We start from the raw sequence: 25,003 nt of genomic DNA on the forward strand, positions 1-25,003 counted from the left end.
CAACTGTATGAATCCAAGTTCTTAAGGACTAGTTGGATACTTTAAGTGACTGCCCCAGTGACTGTAAGGGCTATAAGGCCAAAGTTAATATAAGTAACTGAAATTCAGTAATTAAGTAATTAATTCAGTAATTAAGTAACTGAAAGATTATTGTTGGGCTTGTTGGCTCACATACGTAATCTCAGTGTTAGGTAGGCAAAGCCAGGAAAATTGAAAATTCTAAGGTCAGTTTAATCTATGGAGTGTTGTAAAGAGAGGGATACTTGTTGGTTCCCAGCCACTTAGCCCCGAAATAATCACACAGAAACCATATTAGTTAAATTACTGTTTGGCCCATTAGCTTTAGCTTCTTATTGGCTAAGTCTTACATATTAATTTAACCCATTTTTATTAATCTGGCTGTGGCTTACCCGCTAAAGTTCTGTCATCTGTGTCCAGCAGGGCTACAAGGTTTCTCCAGACCCCGCCTTCTCTCTCCCAGCATTCAGCTTAGTTTCCCCTGCCTAGCTCTGTTCCCCTATAGTCCTGCTATAGGTTCAACACAGTTCCTTTATTTATCAATGGTAATCACAGCATACAGAGGAAAATCCCATATCAATGGAGTGACAACTGGCTTCAAAAACCTTAATAACAATAGTATTAATACTCTAACACAGTGCAAGACAAGATTTATGACAGGACTTTAAATGACTTTAAAAGCAGCTTAGTGGCAATGATTGACAACCGGGTTGTTCTAGTTCTATAACTTTCACAGTCAGTGACCTAAGGCTTGCCATTTAACTTTCCTAAATAAAACTTAATATCTTAATCTGAAAACATGGGAATAACAGTAATATCAATTTCACGGAATATTATGTAAATAAATGAGCCCCCGCAGAAATACCACATCAGGGGACAGCTTTTTACATAGCAGTGCCTCCCAGATAAACTAACTTTATAAACAGATCTGGGAGAATGCCACCACTCAGGGATATGGCCGCATGGTCAGTGACTTTTACACCCAAGCCTTTCAGAGTTTGCAGTGCACGACTCCCTTTGCAAAGTTAGGAACTTTTATGCATCAGGGACTTTTGGGATTGCTTGCTAATAGTCTCGATGAGGATAAATAGATAGAGACATGCCAAAATTTAATATATGGCCTCAAAGTGATTTCCCTAGTCATCTTTTCAAAATCATTTGGCATTAAAAATTATATTCTAATACAGACTAGATTTCTAGTTAAATGGTGAAAAGGCCTGTAATGGCTTTACTTTCTAGTCTATGCATATATTTAAGACTTGTGTCAGGGTTAATATATTATTTGGTGGAGTTGATGTTATCAGAAATGGTCGGTGAGAAATGCATAGCCTTTGAATGAAAAGGTTTAGCTATCTCACAATACCTTTGAATTACTATCTTCAATTAAGCAAGCCAACAAAAATGGCCTTACAACTCACGCTCACTAATCCCTCTTTGTGTTCCCTGCAAGAATTGGTAGCAACAAAATTTGTTGAATGAACGTTATCCAAAATTGTTTTCTTTATATGAGCATTTTATTTAAACTATGATGCCTACAAAATGCCACAGAAACACGACGGCTATGGATCTGAGGCCCATAAGCAACAGCCCAGGTCCCAGAGAGGGGGGATTTTGGGGAGGAAGGGACAGTGCAAGGGGCAGGGACGCTCAGGGCTGTGGGGAGCCTGAACCACTGAAGCCCACACGGTAGATCCCTGTGGATTTACACACCGAAATACTGACATCAAAACTGAAATGAAATCAGATGCTACAGAATAAGGAGACAGCTCTGTTTGTGAGACTGGGCATGTCTGTGAAAAGAACTGCACCTTGCGGAAGTCAAACATGGCGCCCACCCAGCCTGCCCAGTCCTCCCCGGCCGGGACCAGTGCAGAGCGGCTCCGACTGCCCAAACGTTGTAAACAAGGTCAGGCCAGACCAGTCCTGCGCCCGCTGTACCGTGAGGCTGTGGGGTGGCCTCCGAGGGCTTCACCTCCGGGCTCGTGCTGCGCCCCTATCTGGTTTCTGGACAGGCTCGGCCGCGGGTATGGGCTTGTGGTTCAGCTCCACGGTCGCATCTCTCTTCTGCTCTGTGGGATCATGGTGTCCGGCCCAGGCTGGCTCCTCTGGAGGGACAAGTGCCCAGCGGCTGGAGGTTCGCAGTCACCGTCTGGTGCTTGGTGTGGTGGGCAGAGGATGGCGGTTTGAACAGGCCTCTCCCTCTCGGGGGTCCACTACCCACGTGACTTGCTGGCAGTTCTTTAGGTGTTTTGTGCCCTCGGTGTTCTGTCCTGAAACCCACAAATCTAGGTAGGAGGTCTTTGCGCCAAGCTCTGTCTTCCAGGCAAGCTGGTTGAAGCTCAGCTAGCCAAAGACCCCGGCAGCCACACGTAGAGACGGTTCCCCTTTGTGTTGCTGACTTCTCATTTGCTGCCAGCATGCCCAAAGCACCATTCAAGCCTTATATCACCTCTCCACGTAGTTATTTTGAAAAGTTATGAAGGCGTTATGGCTTAATTATTTTTCCAAAAGAAGCACTTCTAATAATTACCTAAAATTGATCAGTATGATGTAGACTATTGGGTATTCATCTCTAATATAGCAAAGCTAATGAACTGTAGGCAAAATCACTTCAAAGACCGGTTCGCTTGGGGTTAGTCTAATAATATGTCCAATGACATGTTTAGACACGTCGGAAGTATTATTTTGAAGTAACTGACATGCCCTAGAGGAATCTCGAAGTCTGTTCTTCCATTGGACATTTGAATTGATGAAGCTACAGGATGTTGAATGTGATACTTTGGTAGGAACAGGCTTGCTGCCTGTTGTAGGTAAGAGATGAATCCAGACGCCAGGCCTTATTGTGACCTGGAGGAAAGGGTCTAATGTACATAGACCCTTTTCATCTCACTGATTTATGTAGGGAATGTAGATGATAACCAGAGACCTCCTTAGAGAAAGGATCAATGAAAGCTAAGTTTAGAACCGATGAAGGCTGCTTTGCTGCTGTGAAAAGCCCAGTGCAGGGCAGCCCGGTGTGGAGGTTCCTGCCTGCAATTTCAGCACTCCGGACCAAGTGTTTCCCCTGTTACAATGGGCTGGGACCTCCCTCATCAATCACTAATTAAGAAAATACCCTACAGGCGTTTCTGCAGCCTGGTCTTCTGGGGGAGTTTCCTCCATCCTCGGTCCCTCTTCTCGGATGGCTATAGCTTGTGTCAGTTGACACAAAACTAGCCAGCACGGTGACTGGGTCTAAGCTAATGATGGTGGCGAAGGGGTTCAAAAACACTCAGAGCTTGCTTTAGAAATCCTTACTGCATTAAGTTTATGCTCTTTGTGCCCCACATAGAAACTTAATGGCAGCTGGGTCCTTTCCCTAGAGCTTTGGCGGTCTTGCATCCATGCTGAGGGCACAGCATTTCCGTCAGCAGCCGTGCGTGGAGACTGTCCTGTGGACACTGAAGATGAAGGCACAGTGTGTGCTTGTCTTAGAGACAGATTGATAGATGACTCTTGATGCTGCGAACAGGCGCTTAGTGAAGGCGACTTCCAGTGCTTCCCAGTGGCACAGAAATGGTGGAAGATAACGAAGAATGGAACATACTTTTTTGAATTGAAATATGGTCTGCAATAAGTTTATTCCTCAAGACTACACATAAGAAAAGAACATATGTTTACGCTGTCTTACCCCGTGGAGGTTCACTTCTCTGAAATCTTCATATTTGGCATTTATACCCTTTCTGTGATATGCTAAGTCACGTCAGGCGATCGATATTTATGGGGTGTGCTCTCTGGAGTGATGCCATGCTAAAAGAGTTTTCTACATGAAAGATTATGGAATAGAAGAACAAAGATGAAATTTATGTAGCTGTGATGTCACTTAAGGCAAAAATTAGATGTGTGCATACAGATGACCTTTATATTGCTTGTTTCTTAAGGAAAAACAACCCTGCCCTGTGCAAAGCTGCTTTGTACGCCTTGGTCGCCTTTCCCCACTTTACGTCTTCCACAGCTACTTGCATCTTGAGTTCTAAGTTTTAGAACGTTTGCAGCACCCCCTGCTGGTAATGTTATGGAAATTCCTAAATAAAGTGTCCTTTAGGCACTGGCTGGTGACTGTTTAAAGTACACAGTATTTCTCTTTGGAGTTATTTTTCCTTAGAAATATTTTAAGTTCCAACTGATGTAATAGAGGCAACATTTAATTGGAGATAATTTTCAGTTTAATTTGCCAATTGGATTTTGAATAGTATTTTCCCCCAGGCACAGTAATAATGTACTTGGAGAAAAACATTGGCCAAACTTTTTAAAAAATTTAATCTTCCCAATCAAATTAAATAGGAGAACTATCTTTTCAAATATTCCGGTTTTATTGTAAATATTTCTAACATGTACTCCCTTGTACTACAAGTTTATTGTAGCCTAACTATAAACCTTGCACGGTTTGGGAAGTGTCAAGAGCATTCTGAACCTCAGTGGTTTCACTGGGGAGCAGTGACGACATTCTAAGAGTTACTCCAGCCCTAGGATAGTAACCACGATCGTTTGGCTGACCGTGGTGTTTCAAGCCAAGATCTGCAACCACAGTGTTCATGACCCTTCTAATAGATTTTGTTTGGACAGCAAATAATTAACTAAAAGAAAAATGATTTCCTAATTTGTGTCATATGAAGTGATAACTATCTAATTTCAGTTTCTTAACAGAATCCAGAGACGTTGCATTAAATGACAAATTAAGCTGACAAAATTTTAGGGCCATTCTAAACGTTGCATAAATTTGAAATGAGATATTGTCTTAATTTGAAGACAAATTTATCTCTTTTAAATGGAAACACACATCCCAGTATAAGAATATGCTTGCTTTACTAGTTCAGCAGGGTTGGTACTGTGAGCATGCAGAGGATCACAACGTGCCTTCTACTTTATTGCATACAGAGGACTATAGTACTACTTCACATGTTTTCTGCACCCAGAGTTAAATGATGTTTACTAGGTAGAAGGACAGAGGGGTGGAGGGATGGAAGTTGGATGGATAGGCCTACTGCAGAATCCCAGCGAATCATCATCTGGCCTTTAATAGCTCTTGGATTTCTGCCATCGTTTGAGTGTGCATATCATTGGGTGTGTTCCTTGGGTACTGATGTTTTGGGTTTGGTTAAGTGGGTTTTATTTTCTAATAAAACTTTGTTTATCCAAAGGGATCTAGTATTATAAATCATTAGAAAGTATTGATCAATAGGATGTTTGCAACCAATTGTAGTTTATTAATCACATGCTTAATAGAACACGGTCTTAAAGCTATTAATGCACTGCCCAAGGTAAAAGCTCCATGGTCCTAAGTTTCTGTGCTCCCCGGATTAAAAAAAATGTATAATCTTAGTAGTAATTAACATTATGACATTAATGGGATAGCACACACACACACACACACACACACACACACACACACACACAATCAGCATAAGTAGGTCCTCAAACAGTTTATTTTCATAGAACTTCTTTCTGTAATTGTGGTAACTTTATTAATTTTCATATTCCTTCCTGGGAAGACAATATCAATCTAGCAAATTATCTCCAAATAAAAACTAGCATAGTCCTTAATTGGCTGAGTCTAGGGTTCTCCGTGTTACGTAGAGCTGGATTCCAGAGTGCTGGAAATAGAGTCTCATCTCCACATGTACCCTTCCCTATGTTTTTGGAGATCAATTCACAAAATCCACTAGCTCTCTTAGAGTAAGCACACGAAGTCACGCAGTAGCTGACACAGGCATGTGCTGTGCTTTGAGAAAACAAGGAAACTGGGGCCCAGAGATTAGGTGATGTGTCTGTCCCAGGGCCTGCTTGGCCTCCATTACCTGATTAACCTCAGGGGTTGCCTTTTGTTTTTCAGTTTCCTATATAAAGGATAGAGAATAACATTATCTTATCAAATGGCCCGGAAGGGCGTTTTACTGAATTAATTAGCTCCTCGTGTCACTGGACTTACGTGTAACATTTTTCATATTCTCTCTGTTACAGAGTGCAAAGTGTGGCGAAACCCACTAAATTTGTTTAGGGGTGCTGAATACAATCGGTGAGTCTTTTGTCAGCTCAGGAAACGCGGGAGTGAGTGGCTGAGGGAGCAGAAATAGCGAGCGCTATTGCTGGTTCGCTTAGGGGTCACGTACTAGAGTGTTTTACTCTCTTCCCCTCCCTCCTTCCCGCCTTCCTCTCGCCTCCCTTTATCCTCCCTACACCTCCTCCTTTTCCGTCTCCTCTCTTCTTTATTCCTCCTACTTCTTTTTTCTTGCTTGCTTTTGCTTGAGACAGGGTTTCAGGGTCCAGACCTTGCTGTGTGGCATCCTAAACTCCTGATCTTTTTGCCTCCTGAGTGAGAGCTGGGATTGTAGGCATGTATCGCCATGTCCAGCAGCTTCTGTTTTCTGATACTATCTTAAAGCATTTTTGTTTTTCTGTTTTAAAGGTATTTTAACATTCTAGTTGAGAATAATATACAAGTATGTTGTATTTTTTCCATTGCACTTATTCTTTGAAAAAAATTAAGTGTGTTTATATGTGTATGTGTATGTATATGGTGCATGTAATGCTCATAGACAAACGTGTGGGAGGGTTCTAGATATTGAACTTGAGATTTTAGGCTAGCTGCAGCTCCCAAATTCTGAAGGTTCCCTAAAAGTTGATTATATTGGTTCCAGACACGTTATATTTATTGCAACTTAATTGAGTGAATTAATTAGGCAAATTAGGAATTTCATAGTTTGGGAAAAATATCTGTTTGTAATATTAATTAGAGAAGTTTTCATTATCAAAGACTACTGAAATGTTAAGACAAAAATATATGAGAAAATTTGTATTTATTTGTGCTATTAATTCCTGAAGGAAGATTTTTTTTTAAATTTTGGTCTTTATTTATGCTTATAAAATATTTAAGGTTTTCTTTTCTTTTGCTTTCTTTTTCTCTTTTGTGAGTTTAGGATTGCATATAGTTCAGACTAACCTTCAGCTTACTAGGTAGTCACAGATGATCTTGAACTCCTTTTCCCCCCTGGTTCCAGCTCCCAAATACTGAGATGGACTGTATGTGCCATCGAGCTTGACAACCCTTTTTTTTTGTACGACATTTTTTTCTTACAGTTGCTTTTATTCAACGTATGTGTGCACAAATCTGCATGCTATGGTATGCATGTAGAAAAAGAGGACAGCTTTTGAGACTCGATTCTTTCCTTCCACGATGTGGGACCTGGAGAGAGAACTCAGGTTGTCTGGCTTGGCTGCAAGTACCTTTACCCACTAAACCACCTCTCTGGCTCTAGCTTTGTTGTTTTTACAGCTATTCAGTTAATAGTGTGTACATGCTATGCCATGGGTGTTGTCTTCTTTACTGTTCTATGCCGTGAAGAGACACCATGACCAAGAAGAAAGCATTTAATTGGGGGCTTGAGTGCGGTTTTAAGGGGTAGTCCATGATCATCAAGGTAGGAAGCAGACAGGTATGGAGCTGGAGCAGTAGTCAGGAAAATTTACATGCTGGTCCACAGACAGAAGACAAAGACAGTGGGTCTGCTGTGGGCTTTTGAAACCTCAAAGTGCGCCCCTAGTGACACACTTCATCAAACAAAGCCACCCCCATTCCAACAAGATCATATCCCCTAAACCTTCCCAAACAGTCATCCCCTCCTGACCCCCGTCCCCCCTCACCACCACCCCCCACACACCGAGGACCAAACATTCAAATACCTAAGCCTATGGCTCCTTTCTCATTCACATCATCACACATGTGGAAGTCAGATCTTCCTTTCTCAGTTCTAAGAATCAAACCTAGGTTGTCAGGTTTCACTAAGTGCTCATCCCTGCTGAGCCATCTTGTTAGCCCCCAGCATTGTTTGAGGTACACTCCCATTGAACTCTGGCTGTCCTCATTAGGCAATTAAGGGTGATCTTTAACTTCTGTCTTATTGCATCCACCGCCTGAATCTTGGGATTACAAGTGTGTGCTACACCCAGCTTTTGCAGTACTAAGGAGTCATGCCCAGAGCTTTTTTTTTTTGCCAGTATTTTTTTAAATTAATTATTTATTAAAGATTTCTGCCTCCTCCACGCCATTGCCTCCCATTTCCCTCCCCCTCCCCTGGTCAAGTCCCCTCCCTCGTCAGCCCAAAGAGCAATCAGGGTTCCCTGCCCTGTGGGAAGTCCAAGGACCACCCACCTCCATCCAGGTCTAGTAAGGTGAGCATCCAAACTGCCTAGGCTCCCACAAAGCCAGTACATGCAGTAGGATCAAAAACCCATTGCCATTGTTCTTGAGTTCTCAGTAGTCCTCATTGTCCGCTATGTTCAGTGAGTCCAGTTTTATCCCATGCTTTTTCAGACCCAGTCTAGCTGGCCTTGGTGAGTTCCCGATAGAACATCCCCATTGTCTCAGTGTGTGGGTGCACCCCTCGCAGTCCTGAGTTCCTTGCTCATGCTCTCTCTCCATCTGCTCCTGATTAGGACCCTGAGATTTCTGTCCGGTGCTCCAATGTGGGTCTCTGTCTCTGTCTTCTTTCATCGCCTGATGAAGGTTAATATTCAGGAGGATGCCTATATGTTTTTCTTTGGGTTCACCTTCTTATTTAGCTTCTCTAGGATCACGAATTATAGGCTCAATGTCCTTTATTTATGGCTAGAAACCAAATATGAGTGAGTACATCCCATGTTCCTCTTTTTGGGTCTGGCTTACCTCACTCAGGATAGTGTTTTCTATTTCCATCCATTTGCATGCAAAATTCAAGAAGTCCTTGTTTTTTACTGCTGAGTAGTACTCTAATATGTATATATTCCATACTTTCTTCATCCATTCTTCCATTGAAGGGCATCTAGATTGTTTCCAGGTTCTGGCTATTACAAACAATGCTGCTATGAACATAGTTGAGCAAATACTTTTGTTATATGATAGGGCATCTCTTGGGTATAATCCCAAGAGTGGTATTGCTGAATCCAGGGGTAGGTTGATCCCAAATTTCCTGAGAAACCGCCACACTGCTTTCTAAAGTGGTTGCACAAGTTTGCATTCCCACCAGCAATGGATGAGTGTACTCCTTCCTCCACAACCTCTCCAGCAATGGCTATCATTGGTGTTTTTTATTTTAGCCATTCTGACAGGTGTAAGATGGTATCTTAAAGCTGTTTTGATTTGCACTTCCCTGATCCCAAGGAAGTTGAGCATGATCTTAAGTGTCTTTTGGCCATTTGAAGTTCTTCTGTTGAGAATTCTCTGTTCAGCTCAGTGCCCCATTTTATAATTGGGTTGATTAGCCTTTTACGGTCTAGTTTCTTGAGTTCTTTATATATTTTGGAGATCAGACCTTTGTCAGTTGCAGGGTTGGTGAAGATCTTCTCCCAGTCAGTGGGTTGCCTTTTGTCTTAGTGACAGGGTCTTTTGCTTTACAGAAGCTTCTCAGTCTCAGGAGGTCCCATTTATTCAATGATGCCCTTAGTGTCTGTGCTGCTGGGGTTATACGTAGGAAGTGGTCTCCTGTGCCCATGTGCTGTAGAGTACTTCCCGCTTTCTCTTCTATCAGGTTCAGTGTGTTCAGACTGATATTGAGGTCTTTAATCCATTTGGACTTGAGTTTTGTGCATGGTGATAGATATGGGTCTATTTTCATTCTTCTACAGATTGACATCCAGTTTTGCCAGCACAATTTGTTGAAGATGCTCTCTTTTTTCCATTGTATACTTTTAGCTCCTTTATCGAAAATCAGGTGTTCATAGGTTTGTGGGTTAAAGTCAGGGTCTTCTATTTGATTCCGTTGGTCGACTTCTCTGTTTTTATGCCAATACCAAGCTGTTTTCAATACTGTAGCTCTGTAGTAGAGTTTGAAGTCAGGGATGGTAATGCCTCCAGACGATCCTTTATTGTATAGGATTGTTTTGGCTATCCTGGGTTTTTTGTTTTCCATATAAAGTTGATTATTGTCTTCTCCAGCTCTGTGAAGAATTTTGATTGGATTTTGATGGGGATTGCATTGAATCTATAGATTGCTTTTGGTAGAATTGCCATTTTTACTATGTTGATCCTCCCAATCCAAGAGCAAGGGAGATCCTTCCATTTTCTGGTGTCCTCTTCAATTTCCTTCTTCAAAGACTTAAAGTTCTTGTCAAATAGATCTTTCACTTCCTTGGTCAGAGTTACCCCAAGATATTTTATGCTATTTGTGGCTATCGTGAAAGGTGATGCTTCTCTGATTTCCCTCTCTGTGAAGGAAGACTTTTTTAAGATTTATTTTTATTTTATGTGTATGAGTGATTTGCCTGCATATACCTGTGTGCCGTGTGCATGCAATGCCAAGGGAGGCCAGAAGAGGGCATTGGATCCCCTTGGAACTGGAGGTGCAGATAGTTGTTAGCTGTCACATGGCTGCTGGGAATCCGACTGGAATACCATGGAGGAGCAGCCAGTGCTCCTAACCACTGATCCCCAAGCAGGATGACTTTTACAAATAAGTTTTGGTGTTCACGAGCAAAGTTATTTCAATACTCAGCAGTGGTTTGCGTTTTGGTTGCTCTGCAGCTTCCTCTTTTGTAGGTCTTTCCTTTCTCAAAACTGTTTGACAATCGTATTTGCCCTTGACAGGTACACGTGGGTCACAGGACGAGAACCTCTGACGTACTATGACATGAATCTCTCTGCCCAGGATCACCAGACCTTCTTTACTTGTGACTCGGACCATCTCCGTCCCGCAGATGCAAGTATGGAAAGTCATCAGGGTGGGGAAGCTTCTTAGCTCATCCCAAATCACGGCTCTGCTTCTGAAATACCCGCTCTACAGCTAGGTTTGGTGGCACACATCTGTAACCTTAAACACTCAGCAGGCCCAGGTTGAGACGAATTTGGACTGTATAGTAAGGTCCAGGTCAGCCTGGGCTGTGTAAAAGGAATAATGAGGGGCGGGAGATGACTCATCGGGCAAAGCTCTTGCCTTGTAAGCATGAGGACCTGAAGGGGAGGTGGGAACATGTGGATTCCTGGGGCTAACTAGGCAGTCAGCTGAAACCATGTGATGAAATCCAGGCCAAATTAGAGAACCTGTCTCAAAAAAAAAAAAAAAAAAAGAGGGAAAAGAAGAAGAAAGGGGGATGAAGGATTGACACCTGAGGTTATTGTTTAGGCACACACATACCTCTCTCTCCAATAAATAAAATAGTAAATTGAAGAATATAACCCTTATACTTAATATTGAATTTATTCACAATGATTATCAATATAGGAATGAGGCTTATTATTATCTAGAACATGATTTTAAAACACCAAAGTTAGCTTTGTGTATCTAGAAGGCCTATCTCTCACATGACGGGAGTTTAACTCATGGTGAGGTGGAATGAGGAGTCCCTTGATCACATTCTAACTGGAAGCTGGGATCACTGACTGTAAGCAAGCAGGCTAGTTTCCTGACTTAATAGATTGGTTTACAAGCACTGGAAGGGCGTGTGGCTTTGCCTGTAGGGGTGCATATGTGTTTTCTACCTCAGAGAAGACTTTAACATGCCTTTCACGTTCATTACTTTCCTACTGGTAAGTTTTGAGTTATTAAATGGTCAAAAGTAAATAGCTGAAAACTCCTGAATTAGTTAGGATTGCTGTTACTATAGTGAAACGCTGACTAAAAGCAACTTGGGAAAGAGTTTATTTACATATCCTGGATCAGAGCCCATTGAGGGAAACCAAGGCAGGAACTCAAACTGGGCCGGAACCTGGAGGCAGAGGCTGATGCAGAAGCCATGAAGGGGTGCTGCTTACTGGCTTGTTCAGCCAAGACCGCCAGCCCAGGAATGGCGCCACCCACCATGAACTGGGCACTCTTTGTCTGTACTAAGAAAATGTCCCACAGACTATCACAGCCTGTTTTATAGATGCACAGTCTCAACTGAGAGTCCCTTTTCCCAGATCATTCTAGATATGTGAAGTTGACAGAAAACCAGCCAGGACAACAGCTTTAAACAAAACAATTTCTACATACTTTTAAGAAACTAACTTATAAAATATGAGTTATCAAACCATATAAGAATATTGTTCTTTTTTAAAGTCATTGCCAAGTGAAATCCTACAGCACTTTAACTTAGCTCACATCCTCCACACAGTTCCCACCTTCAAAGATCCAGGGTTTGTAGCAAATACATTGGAACATGTTGCATAGAAACTATGTATTGTGGAATGAGTAATAGTGTGAGAGAGTCACTTTCAGATGGGAGCAGGTACATTCAGGATGAGCTGACTATAAAATAACAATTTTGAAATATGTAAAACATGCTTCCTAATAGCAAATGTTTATTGAAGTCAAAAGACATGGACTCTTCATTTTCTTGACTTTTTGGTATATGATATTTATATCTGTAATTTAATACCCACACAAAAAGTTTGTTATTGGCAACTGAAGAACAATAGAATAGTAATTCAGAATACTTGTGTGACTTTGGAGATATAGGCTGACTTTTTGGTAATAAAATGTTCTCTTACAAATAAAGCTGCCAGCCACTTATTGTCTTATATCCATCAGCCCATTTATATGCACCAGCTGACTTGCACTGTTCCTTTTATTTTCTAACTAGTAATGCAAAAAGCTTGGAGAGAGAGGAACCCCCAAGCCAGGATTTCTGCAGCTCATGAAGCCTTGGAGATAAATGAGTAAGTAGGGAACAGCCTTGCTATTAAAATGACGTCATGTCTCATGCTGAATATTTTCAGTCACCATGGATGGGACACTTCTGCTAAGCTGTGCATTTGAACTGCAGGGCTATTTCTAAGGGCATTACTTTCTAAAATTTTGCTTCTATGAGGGATAGTCATGGCGAGGGCATGGAGGGTGGTTTGCAGGGGATTCGCTGCTTTAGAACAAGGTGTCTTTACTGTGACCCCAGATTAAACCCTTCAAGGGATGTACTTGGTGTATTGTGAGAACATAAGCTAAGTAGAGTTCTTGGCATATCTAGAACATTCTGACAGGGGTCTTTCTCTTTAGATGTAGAAGGCTCATCTGTGCATACCTGTTTCTAGATGGAACCTCTGCTAGTAGGACAAACAGTGCCTACAAAATAGATAAATGGGACAAAAAACAACATTAGAATGTTTGACTGTCAAGATGAAAGCAAGTAGAAGCCTTGTCCTTACTGCTGCAACTATTCTATGGGTTATCAAGGAAGACTGGGAAATTTCTTCTGGAGATTTGAGAAAATAAGTTTCTTAATATTGGAGTCATTAAAAATTAGGGTTGGCAGAAACCTTAAAGGTCAGTTAGCTCAACCACCCATCTGGTGTTTGAATCACCTCAGCAGGGTTCTTGCCAAGTGGTCATTGTTAAACTATTTTATGATTTTCTCGAGAAAGTTACAGAATCTTCTCCAGTGGTCACTAAGTTTCCAATCCTGTCCCTGCAATGCTGGACCGGCATGGTTTCTGGCTCTGTTATGTGACATACCTTTTGCTTTCTTGTCATCTACAAGTTTAATACACCTGCCTTTTGTGTGTTATTCGTGTTTCTGAGAAAAGTACTGGGACTACAAAGCCCTGGGGCGTGGCATGTAGAAACCACCCTGCAGGCTCATGTCTTCATTAATCACCTTCCTTTGGTATTATTCCGTGAGTCACCAGCACCCTGCCACACTGTGATTCAGCCCGCATTTCTCCATTTTGATCTTAAGTCTGTCAGCTGTTTAGAGAGCTTTAATAGATATTGTAAGTCTATCAGGGAAAATGAAGCTAGCAACCTTGTGTTACTTACTCTTAGCCATTTAAGCTGACTTCTCGTGGTTTCTGCTTCGTTTATTTTATTTTTAATTTTTTTAAATGTGCTTAGAGGCAATTTCTTTAATACTCATTGGAATTTCTTTCTGAATCACTGGTCTGTCATTTGGGAAGTCGCCTTCTCTCCTGGTGAAGGCTTCCCACATTTGTTGTCTCATCTTGTAGTCTCTATTCTTTGTGACCCCACAACCCCATAGAGTGCAATTCCATGTCCTGCCTGCACGGCCAGTTGGCTTCTTAGAAGTTGCCCTTCCCAGAAGAGTAGTTTGTTTAGCATGTATTACTGATGTGCTGTCTTACATCTTTTTCTCCATTTTAGAGTTAATTTCTTCTCTCCTTTTTAGTCCGACAGTCATTCTCATTGATAGAGAAGCCAGGAGCAAGATGGGAGGGAGGGATTTTCCCTTTGCCTTCACTGTCCGCCACTATTAACCACACACCTTCCTTATTTTAATGTTGTCGTGTTGTCTTTTTTGCTTATTTGTTTTTGTGGTGATTTTGGAGAAATTGGGAGGGAGAGCAATAGACATAATTTTAAAACAGAGAATGGTTGCCTTTAGTGGTTTTTGTGTATTTGCTCGTTTTATTTATTTATTTAGCCAAAGCTTTCTAATTTGGAACTTTAGTTCTCCTGATGTTATTCTTAGGAATCCATTCCACTTCTTGCAATCCATCACATGCTGTCTTTTGATCTTTTGTTTTGTTTTGCATGTCCTTTAAGAATTGACCTGGGCTAGATCTCTGTCAAGCCACACTGCTTCAGTGCTGCCCTCTGCCTTTCCTGAGGTTTTTTTTTTTTGTCATTATGATTACAATTGAATATTTGGAATGTCCTCTTGAGTCATTTTCCATACTACATCTCGCGCCATTGAGTCCTGCCTCTTTCCTATGAGTTTTCCAAGTCTACCTCCACCTCTTTGATTACCCTGAACTCTGGAATGACGTAGTAACTCTCGCTGAATGTTCCTATCAGTTTTCATTTCACCAACTATGTTTTTCTTCTTGGTCAGAATTAGGTCCAGAGTTGAAGTTCCCCTAATTGCTTCCTCTACCATCTGGGAGATAAAATTGTTACCGAAGTAAGTCAAGAGCCTGTCAGGTACCCTACTTCTAACCAAACAAGACTTGTAGCAGATATCTGGATGGTTGTCACTCCATCACCACACTTCTTGCTTCTGTCTGTGTATTGTGTTGTGACAAAAAGCATCATCGACATCTTCCATCAAGCTGAGAGTCCCGTTCTGTGCCCCCAACCATTGGCAGTTCTATTGCTCTCTCCTTTTCTTCCACTCACCAGCTCTTAGCACGTTTTTACCCAGAACTCATGAGGTTCCACAAAGACACGTTTCTTGGCTAGTACTGCTACTCTGCCTCTCCTCAGAATACTATTTGAAGGAAGAACACAAAAAGCCAGCAGTCTAGCCCCAACTATTCATGAACTCCCAACTCACCAGCTACCATCTTATAGCTAGTTTCTTTGATGTTGTGTCTACAGTTACTATTATCTCAACATTCAGTTTGTTACTTTAAACTCATATTAATATGTGGGTGTCTGAGGCCTTCAGTATTTCCTCTGATGCCTACCCAAGTAGTTCTCTCGGTAAATCATGAGACAGTTTTTTAGCTTTGCTGTTGTTCTTCCCAAGTCATGGATTCTGCCCTCCATAGTAATTGCTTTGCTAGCTTTTATTCTAGCTGTTTTCTCCCTACCTTTTCATATTTAGCTAAATCTGCACTGATGGTTCTTACCTGAAATTAAAGGGATGGGATAAAGAATTTGTAAGTCTCCCATCTACCCCCAAAAATCAGATGGACCCAAACCTAGTATTATCTGTCAGTTCATACTTTCTCCCAGCTAGCTTTGCAGTTTTCACATAGTAACATTTAGTTTTAATTACTATTTATTTCCTCTCTTGTGGTCTGATGGAGAAGAAATAGGGCAATGGCCACAGAGAACTCGACAAGGAGAGAGAAGGGATGAGTGCGGATCAACACCCCTGTTCTGGCCTCATCATCCCCTCGGACTCTCCAGTTCTCTGGCAGTGGGCTGTTCTCTGTATGGTTTGAAGGTTTCCATCCTAAAAGCCTCCTGTGTTGCTGAGTTAACTGCATATCCCTTCTGGCTTCCTACCTCAGAAGATTGTTGGAAGGGTTAGATGAGGTGACGTTTAGTGCCGGGTATAGTGTTTATTGTACATACAGGGGCAAATGCTAGCTTGTTGTTGGGGGCAGGAGACTGGGCTCTTCTTAGGGACTGTGGCTGTGTCAGAGTTTGAGCTTTTCAGAAGCTACTTTTGCAGGTTCTTCTCATGATCTCTGACGCAGAAAAGCAGTGCTGCCGTGGGATTTCCAAGCACTGTTTCATTTTGTTTTTTCAGTCAGTAACTTGAGTTAATGAATTTTGCACTCTGAAGAAATTCTTGAACTGCAAATAATCTGTATGTAGTAACCAAAAGGAAGCTTATGTGTCACTCTCCAAGTGTCGGAAGGAGACATTCACTGGTAGCTCTTATACTCAGCATCATTAGGTGACATTCTGTGAGCGTATCCTTGGTGCTGACGCTACACCGAGCACTTCCCAGACTGCATCTGTTGACCCTTCACAAAGACACCGAACAGACGCCATGTCATACACCAGGGAGGCAGAGTGATACCTTGCCCCAGTGACACATTAATAAGGGGCCAAGTCATATATGAGCCCCTTGCTCCTAACACTTCGCATCCTACCTCTTAAGCTAAACTGTAGGTGTTTCTTTTGTATCATTACTGTGTCAACAGCTACAAACAGGTGCATGAAACCGTTGGTCATGCTGCATGTTTGGTGTAACTCCTTACCCTTCTGCATGAGCTCCCCCGTCTACTCAGTGGCCTTGGGTTTGTAATTTGTAATGTCTGAATGGACAGGTGTGCAACTGCATATATCCTCCTGGCCGAAGAAGAAGCCACAACTATTGCTGAAGCAGAAAAACTCTTTAAGCAGGCCCTGAAGGCTGGAGATGGTTGCTATCGACGTTCTCAGCAGCTCCAGCACCATGGCTCCCAGTATGAAGCTCAACACAGTAAGGTTTCCTCCAGGGTGATGCACTGGGGAATCGGAATGGTAAAATGTTAGCAAGAACAAAGGTTCAGTCCAGCACAGAACTGGATTCTGTTAGACAAGGCACTTAGGGCACCGTTAACTTGGTTGTCATTGTGTTCACATTCTTATTTGTGCCCCCAGAATTTCATTGCCGTAAACAAACATCAATCACCTTTTAAGCAGTGTTTTGAGATTATAATTCCATCACCTGCCCTTCCCTTTCCTTCCTTCCTTCAGATCCTCCCATACAGCTCCCCCCATAATAACTGCTAATGCCCATTTCTCCCCAGAATTCATACATAGTTCTTCTGCTTGGCAGCTGCTACTCCATCTCATAACTTTAAGTCCAACTTTTGTTGTTAGTATCATAAAATGTTTTCTTCTAAGTCTCACATTGCATGGGTAAAATCATGGTTGAAAAAGGAAACTTAGGATATAACTTTTATTGGTTATAGTCTGTCAACATTTAGTTATTTAAAAATCATTAGTGTTGTCTAATTATTATTATTATTATTATTAGAGTTCCTAATTATTGATATTTTACGAAAATAATACATTTTTAAAGATAACTCCTTAAAGGCTGAGGCCCTTTACTTCAGTACCCAACCTGAGAACCCATGATGCTTTCTGGGAACAGTATAGAAGTAGGACAAAGTAATTACTGGAGTCCCGGAGCGCCTGGGCTCATCTTGGTTGGTTATTTAAACAGAAATCCATGATCCTTTGGGAGAAAAGTGTTTTCATGGTCTGACAAAAATGTGAGTTGTTTCCTTTAGGTAGAATTTCTCTCACTTCATCTCTCTCTCCTTTAGTTTGGAAAGTAGGGGTATATGTGTCCCTCATATTTGATATTATATAATGAAATTTTAATATTAAACTTGGATTTGGTATAGGCCCTGACTGACGCAGTCTCTAGGTCTCAGGTGCCAGCAGTATCATTACATGATAGTCCACACGTGTGGGACATGTCCACACATGCCGTCGACACACACGCTTGGTTTATTCTGCAGTGAGTAGATATAGCAATAAGGTCTCCGATCATTATAAAAATATAACAGTGCATTTTGAAGATGTGCAGTAAATGTCTATTTTTGAACTAAATGGGAATTAATACATAAATTACACAACCTATAATATAACATAAAACATTTTCTTTCTTTTCTTCTCTAAATTAAATCCTTTCAACCTGTTGCCTAAATCTATCCAAAAATATAATCACATCTTTAAAATAATTTGTAGGTACTTGGCAGTTTTTCAGCACACATCTTGTTCTCATTGTTTAAAACTTGAAATGTTCAGACTTTGGTCTCAACATCTTTTAATAGCTGAGTATCTACATGTACTTAATCCGTAACAGGTGTGTCATATTTTTCTCAAACACGGTAATTTTATTGAGGATTAAGCATATGCATGTTCTCACTGGTCTGAAAACACATCCAAAATACATAATTAAATAAAAATTAAGCTAAGAAGTCGCTAATATACTTTCTAAGGGCTGTTTTAGTGGCTATTGTTATAACTGTGTAGCTTGTCAGTGCTTTCTCTGACACTAGGGTAGTTTTTCATTTTGTGCATGCTCTATTGTCATATCTGGAATGTGTTATATTGCCATCTAAAACCAACTGCTTTGGGGACCTGGAGATGATTATGATGTCACTAGAGAAAGAATAATATGAACCAGGAGTTCAAGATGAGGCTTCTCCAGAGTTAATGTCAGGAACGGGAAAAAAATAGTTCATCAGGATGCAGCCTGAGATTCACCTCTGCATCTTTACCAAAAGCACGCACACTTGTGGAACGTGGGGTTCTTGCTTGTGAACTTCTTGCAATGTCAGTGTGTTCATTTTCTTAGGCCTGTGCGACAGGGATTTTATTTATTATCAAATATTCAACTAACTCAAAAGCACAGATTAGGTAAACAGTCATGATTTTGGCCTTTGGGCATCTAAATACTTTTGCTTTACTCTGTATTCATTCTATTATTAACAAATTTAGTTCTCTGTGCTCTTGGCAGTAGGAAAGGCCAAAAGAGCAAACTGTCTTCCTTGAGGGATCTATTTAAGGGTAAGCAAATGGGCTTCTGCATTTTTCTTGCTGGTTAACTTAAAGCTCTTGGTTTTGGCTGATTTTTTAAAATGTTGATGTTTTATCTCTCCTTTCTCAGGACGAGACACCAATGTCTTGGTCTATATCAAGAGAAGGCTGGCAATGTGTGCCCGGAGACTTGGGCGGACCAGAGAAGCCGTGAAAATGATGAGAGATGTGAGTTTACATTGATGCTTAGGCATGGCAGCAATGCTCCTGACAGAACAGACCTTGAACACAGAACCAGGAATAACACAGGAGTCTCATGGGTGGCAAAACCAGGTCCCAACTGACAGGGCGAACAACCCGGGGCATTTTAATTCATTTCTGCCCTCTGTTTTTCTTTTCTGTAAGGTAACAAGGTTCTCACAATAACCTTGTATGAGTCCTGTACGATTTAAATGAGATAATACACTCATTTACTATAGGGTTACTGGCATAATTTTAAGAATCCCAGTAGGTATCTTTTAGTCAACATTTGAGACTGTTGGGGGAAACCAATAATGAGATTAGCCATTTTAGTTTATTTGTTTATTTTTATATTTTTAAATCTTGTTTTAAGATATTTTAATGTCTAGTGATTTAATTATTTTTTTATTATTTGAGGATTTCATATACACATATTGTATGTGTTTGATTGAATTCATTCCCTTTTCCCTCTGCCCATGGTTCCTTCTCTATCCACCCCCAATTTCATGAGACTTTGTGTCTACTCATTCCATGTTGGGGTTTTGTCTTGCTGGCTCTTGCACAGGTCTCGGGAATGGCGCCACGATCTTCCCAGTTGTGTGTGCAGCACACCACTTCACTGCGGGCATCCGCTCTGCTTGTGCAGAAGCCAGTCTTTCTGCCCGTCTTCTGCAGAAGGCTCGGAGATTTACTTTTTCAGTGTGTCGTTACTAGGAAATGAATTATGGGTCAAACTGTTATATTCAAAATTTAGTGCAATTTCAATAACTTTCTCTAGATTCTTGAGAACCAGGGTACTTTATTAGTTACAGTTTGCTGCAGTTAAGAGCACTGGCTGCTCTTCCAGAGGTCCTGAGTTCAATTCCCAGCCATATGGTGGCTCACAATCTGATGCCCTCTTCTGGTCAGCAGGCCTACTACATTCAAAGAGTCTGTTTACATTTAAAAAAATAAGAAGACAAAAGGTGTTGCATTTGGTTTATTGGCAGAGCACACCCAGAGCATGGAGGAGTCCCTGGGTTCCAGTCCATGTGCTAAAACTGTAATAAGAAAAAATAAAATTTAAGGAAGAACAAAGAAGAAAAGCAACATGTAGTGGTTTAAGGGACTTTGTCTCTATTTTTGGTTGTTGTCATTATTAGTAAAAATTGTTCTTCATAAAAAAGCTGACATCAGTTGTGAATTGTATCTATAATTTTCTTTTTAAAAAAATCTCAAAAATCCCTTGTCAACATTTCATTCATTCCTTTTTCTTTAACCATCCCCTCCCCCTCATTCTCCTACTGTATTCCTTAATTAGAATACATAACTAAGAGCCTTTGTAAGAGCACAAACCTAGGAACTGGATGACAGTGGCGGCGTCTTGCTCAGTTTTGAGCTCGTGGGCTGTGCATAGGGCTGCACATTCTTGGCTTGCCTCTGGACGGCTGCAGTTCCCACGAATTCCAGGCTCTCTCTGGAGGAGGGCGCATGGGTGGACAGTCCCAGACTGGAGGACAGGGAGAGGGGAGGAGGATTATGAAGGAAATATGTGTTCATCCACGATGGAATTCTTTTAACAGGAAAGAGAATTAAAAAAAAGAAAAAAACTATTATATCACATAAGAGCTAATTTTAAGACTGGGAGATTTGTTTGGAGACATGAATTGTTCTTAAAGCTTTTCAGCTTGCAGAAATTCCATTCCCTGATACAGCAAAGAAACACAGCCAGTCACTCTGGCTGTGTGGAGTTGGGACCTTAACAAAGGATGACTGTTCCGTCCTCCATCTTAACCTGGTCTAGCCACATTCAGTCCGTATCTTCTTTCTTCTCTCCTCCTCCCCGCTCTCACTTTCCCTCCTCTTCCTCTCCCTCCCTTTCCTCTTTCTCCTCGTCTTCTTCTTACTTATTCTTAGCCTTAATTAACCTGGAGCAGACATAATACACAGGAATACATTTCATTGATCTTATTATGTGCTTAAGCATTTCCATAGGAAAAGCAAGTTCTGGCTATTTTAATTTCATTTTTTTCCTTGATCTTTCCTGCTTATTTTCCATGTACACATATAAAATTTCACATGCTTAAAATCAACATACCCATCCTGTATTTAGTGTGATTAGCTTTTAGTTTAACATTATTTTCTCTCTACAATTCGACTTATGGATCTAGCCCAAATATAGGTTTAAAGAGAAAGTCTGGGACACACACACACACACACACACACAGAGAGAGAGAGAGAGAGAGAGAGAGAGAGAGAGAGAGAGAGAGAGAGAGAGAGACAGTGGCAAGCAGTCAAGAAGCCTGGCTGCGGACTCGTCTCTGCCTTTTCTGTGGTGTGGACTAAAGGCAGCTCCTCACTTCCTGCTGGGGCTTGTCACTTAGTCCTCCGTGAATAGGGACTAATGCTTCCTAACACTAGGGGAACTGCTTGGTGAAGAGAATTCAGTTACATAATATAACACACTTGGCATGAAATATGAATGCTTATAGTTTTCTTGATATTTTCCATTACTTACGTTATACATATGCTTTTCTTGCCAATTGTCCTGAAGGACATCTTGAGATAATTCCAATTTCATTTTTAAATTAAAATCTAAGTATTCATTTTTGAAAATTGCCATAATACTGTTCATATTTACTGGGTAGAGCATAACATTTTATGCCTTCACTATTGATTAGATTAGGGGAGCTGGCAGTCCTTTACCTCAATCTACACGTCCATATATACCTATATAGTACATGCATATTTATATGCACACAGATGGGTGTGACTTTTGTATTACAAAATGACATTTCATTCTTAAAATACCAACACCCATTGCCTTTTTCTCTGACTTTATGGAGTGCCCGACAATATAGGCCCTGCTGTGGTGACCATATTCCTCTGAGGACCAGTGCTAGGCTTAGGAGAGGTGTGTTTTCAAGGGCACTATTCCAAGTGTGGCTTCAGAAACTCCCCAAGTGCCCTCTATCCCACACAGAGGATGCAGTCAGGCCTTGTAGCACAGGGTTGTTGGCCAGGCCTGCCTTGCCTCACTCACTCAGTTGTGTGCCATTATTCTCTGAGGACTAACTCCTTTAATAGCAGAAACCATCTCACTATGCAGTATCCTCTGATAAGGCAGCATAGTGGGCTCCAGGCAGCCCCCTGATAAAACATTCAGGCAGGAGGATCTATTTTCTCACCGAGACACAGCGATCTCTTCTCCATATGCATGAGTTTTAAATTTTCCTTGAGCAGATTTCAAGTGAAAATTGGAATGCCAGAGTTAGAACATCTTCCACACTGAAAGCGGAAACATTGGGAAAAGCTTTTCTGGAGAAACCCCAAGGAAGGGCAAACCTGCTGCACTGTCATTGAAAGAACATAAAAGAGAATTCTGGGAAAAGGGCTGAAGAGAATTTCTTTTATTTCTACAATTCAAGATTACACAACTGTTCAAATAAATACCGAACTTCATCAGTGAAATACTGATGAAGTAAATGCACATTTTACTCTCGGTTGTCAAGATTAATTGAATCTCTATTCTTAAAACAACCCATTACCTGTTGTGCACTCCAGGATTTTTGTTCATAAGAACACAAGCTCCTTTTCCATACAGCTCTCTTACAACCAAGAGTACAGAGCTCCTTAGAGGAAAGGAGTGTTTCGGGAGTGCGCAGAGCTGAGCTCTCTTACAACCAAGAGTACAGAGCTCCTTAGAGGAAAGGAGTGTTTCGGGAATGCGCAGAGCTGAGCTCTCTTACAACCAAGAGTACAGAGCTCCTTAGAGGAAAGGGGTGTTTCGGGAGTGCGCAGAGCTGAGGGGCTCATTGGCTGTTGAACTTGGCTGCAATGTGTTGATTATTCTGAACAGAGCTGCATTTTTCTGTCTTAAATTTAAGGAAGAGTTATTGTGTTTGTTCTTATCTTTAATACTTGGTATATGACATGGCTTTTTCTTTTGCTTTTTTTCCCCTTTTAATATCTATTATGCTTGTCTCTTGCTGGTCCTATTTGAGTGTATTTGAAGTGGAATTCACAAGGCAGATGTCTGTGGTCTGATGCCTTAGTCATACTTGTCAAGCTGGGTATGAATAAACCATAGGCATGGGATAATCTGCCTCCCTGAAAGAATCTAACAGCTCCTCGGATCATCTGTTTAGAGCAGGTTTTCCAAAGCTCAGCTCTGAACACTCTGGGCCACATAACCCTTTGTTGGGGAGCTGTCCTGTGCATTGTACGATGAGGGAGACCAGCCCGTATATTGTAGTGACCTAAGTCCCATCAGTCTCCAGTTGTCTAAAGACATTCCTATGTATGGTTAAGACAGCCCCTTTAGGGGGCGGGGTTTGCCTCGGGCGAATGCATACAGATAAATGGGCGCTTGGGAGGTGGCTCCGCCCTTTTTCCTTCCTACCTCCTGTGCTGCGCGCGCGGGAACTTCGGTTCTGTAAGTTTATCATTAAAGTGGTAAATATTCTTTAATATCTGCATTGCATTTATTTGCACCGATACATTCCTAAATGTACCTAGGCTGCAGTGGTGATAGTAGCAGTCAGGATCATTCCTCATGAGTGAGTACCAGACTAGAGAATCCAGGGCTGAGCAGACCTGTTTCCATACAGAATTTACATGTTTCACTTAGAGCCTGAACTCTTTTTGGACACAAACCTCTAGAGTACCCCTAGACTTGCCCAGCTTTGGTTGGAGGGCTGTTTCGCCCCATGGAATTCCTTAAGGGGGTATCAAAGGCAAGAAGAATAACTTAAGTTGGAGGGTTTTGTGAGTTCCTAGTGAGAGACTGATGTGGAATCACGGCCTTCATTGCTCCTTGTCCATGACTTCAGATCAGTGCTTGTCTTCTTTCCCCAAATCTGTACCCTCTCTAAAAGTTGACCTGCTTCACCTGCTCTCTGTAGTTTTCTTCACGTCTCTGAACCATTTTTTCCATTGTTATTTTTCTGTCTCTGAAGTATTGCTTCCCTTTTCATGTCCTGACACAGATGTCCACTCTTTCTGAAACATTTTATACAACCGACTTAGAAAGCCATGCTATGTTAGTTTCTAGTCACTGCGACAGAATACACATGTGAGAGCGTAAGGGAGGGAAAGTTATGCTGGCTCAGAGTGTCTAAGGTTTCAGTCCTCGGCAAACTGGTCCCATTGTTTCTGGGTTGTGGTTGAGGCGGTTGGTTCATTATGGTAGAAGGATGTTTCTGAGCTTTCAACAATCATGGAGAAGAGGTGAATGGGTGAAGGCCAGGGACAAGACAGAATCTTCCAAAGCATGTGATGCATGACCCACCTCCTCTACCTTCCACAGTTTCCACCATTTCCCAGTAGTTATCAATTATAAATTGATTCATGAATGTCTGAATCCACTGATTGATTACACCAGAGCCCTCCTGGTCCATTCACTTTCCCAGTATTTCCACCTGTGAATGTTGTGTTGAGGTCTAAGCTTCAACATGCAACTTGAAGAGAGCATTTTATATCCAACCGGCAGCATTCTTCCCCTCACTGGCCCACCAGATGCCAGCATTCAGTCTCAGAGTCTTAAGTACCATCTAAATATTAGCCAACAATTCTATATTGTTCACTGTGTTCTAGGAAAGGATATTTGGTTGATGTCATATCTAGTGAGTACTCCAGAAAGTATAGTCTTCAGATTGCCTGTATCAGAAGTGCCTAGGGTATACTCATGCTGATACCACAATTGTTAAATGGACTAATTAATCTAAAGTTATTTGGTGCAGGACATTATGTGGAATAATAACTCATTATTGGCATGCTTACCATCATTTTAAAGCTGTGTTATCAAGAGAAGAGTAAAATGATGAGTGTTATGTATGATATAATTTGATTTTTTTCAATTAAAAATAGATGCTAATATGGACTAATAGCTC

General features: G+C 41.4%; 1 protein-coding gene across 4 annotated transcripts in view; it reads left to right on the top strand.

Moving 5' to 3' along the window:
* St7 (suppression of tumorigenicity 7) overlaps window positions 1-25,003 on the top strand; it is a 234,468-nt gene that overhangs the window by 132,726 nt on the left and 76,739 nt on the right. For 2 of the 4 annotated variants that reach the window (XM_075953409.1, XM_075953411.1), the window contains exons 4-9: window positions 6,019-6,073; window positions 10,616-10,731; window positions 12,589-12,664; window positions 14,791-14,859; window positions 16,685-16,839; window positions 19,024-19,121. In XM_075953409.1, coding sequence (XP_075809524.1) covers window positions 6,019-6,073; window positions 10,616-10,731; window positions 12,589-12,664; window positions 14,791-14,859; window positions 16,685-16,839; window positions 19,024-19,121 — 569 coding nt within the window. The remainder of the gene's footprint in view (window positions 1-6,018; window positions 6,074-10,615; window positions 10,732-12,588; window positions 12,665-14,790; window positions 14,860-16,684; window positions 16,840-19,023; window positions 19,122-25,003) is intronic. The other 2 variants (XM_075953410.1, XM_075953412.1) reach the window with 1 other exon arrangement.

Source organism: Microtus pennsylvanicus, chromosome 19 (genome assembly GCF_037038515.1).
Source record: "Microtus pennsylvanicus isolate mMicPen1 chromosome 19, mMicPen1.hap1, whole genome shotgun sequence".
Lineage (NCBI taxonomy): Eukaryota > Metazoa > Chordata > Mammalia > Rodentia > Cricetidae > Microtus > Microtus pennsylvanicus.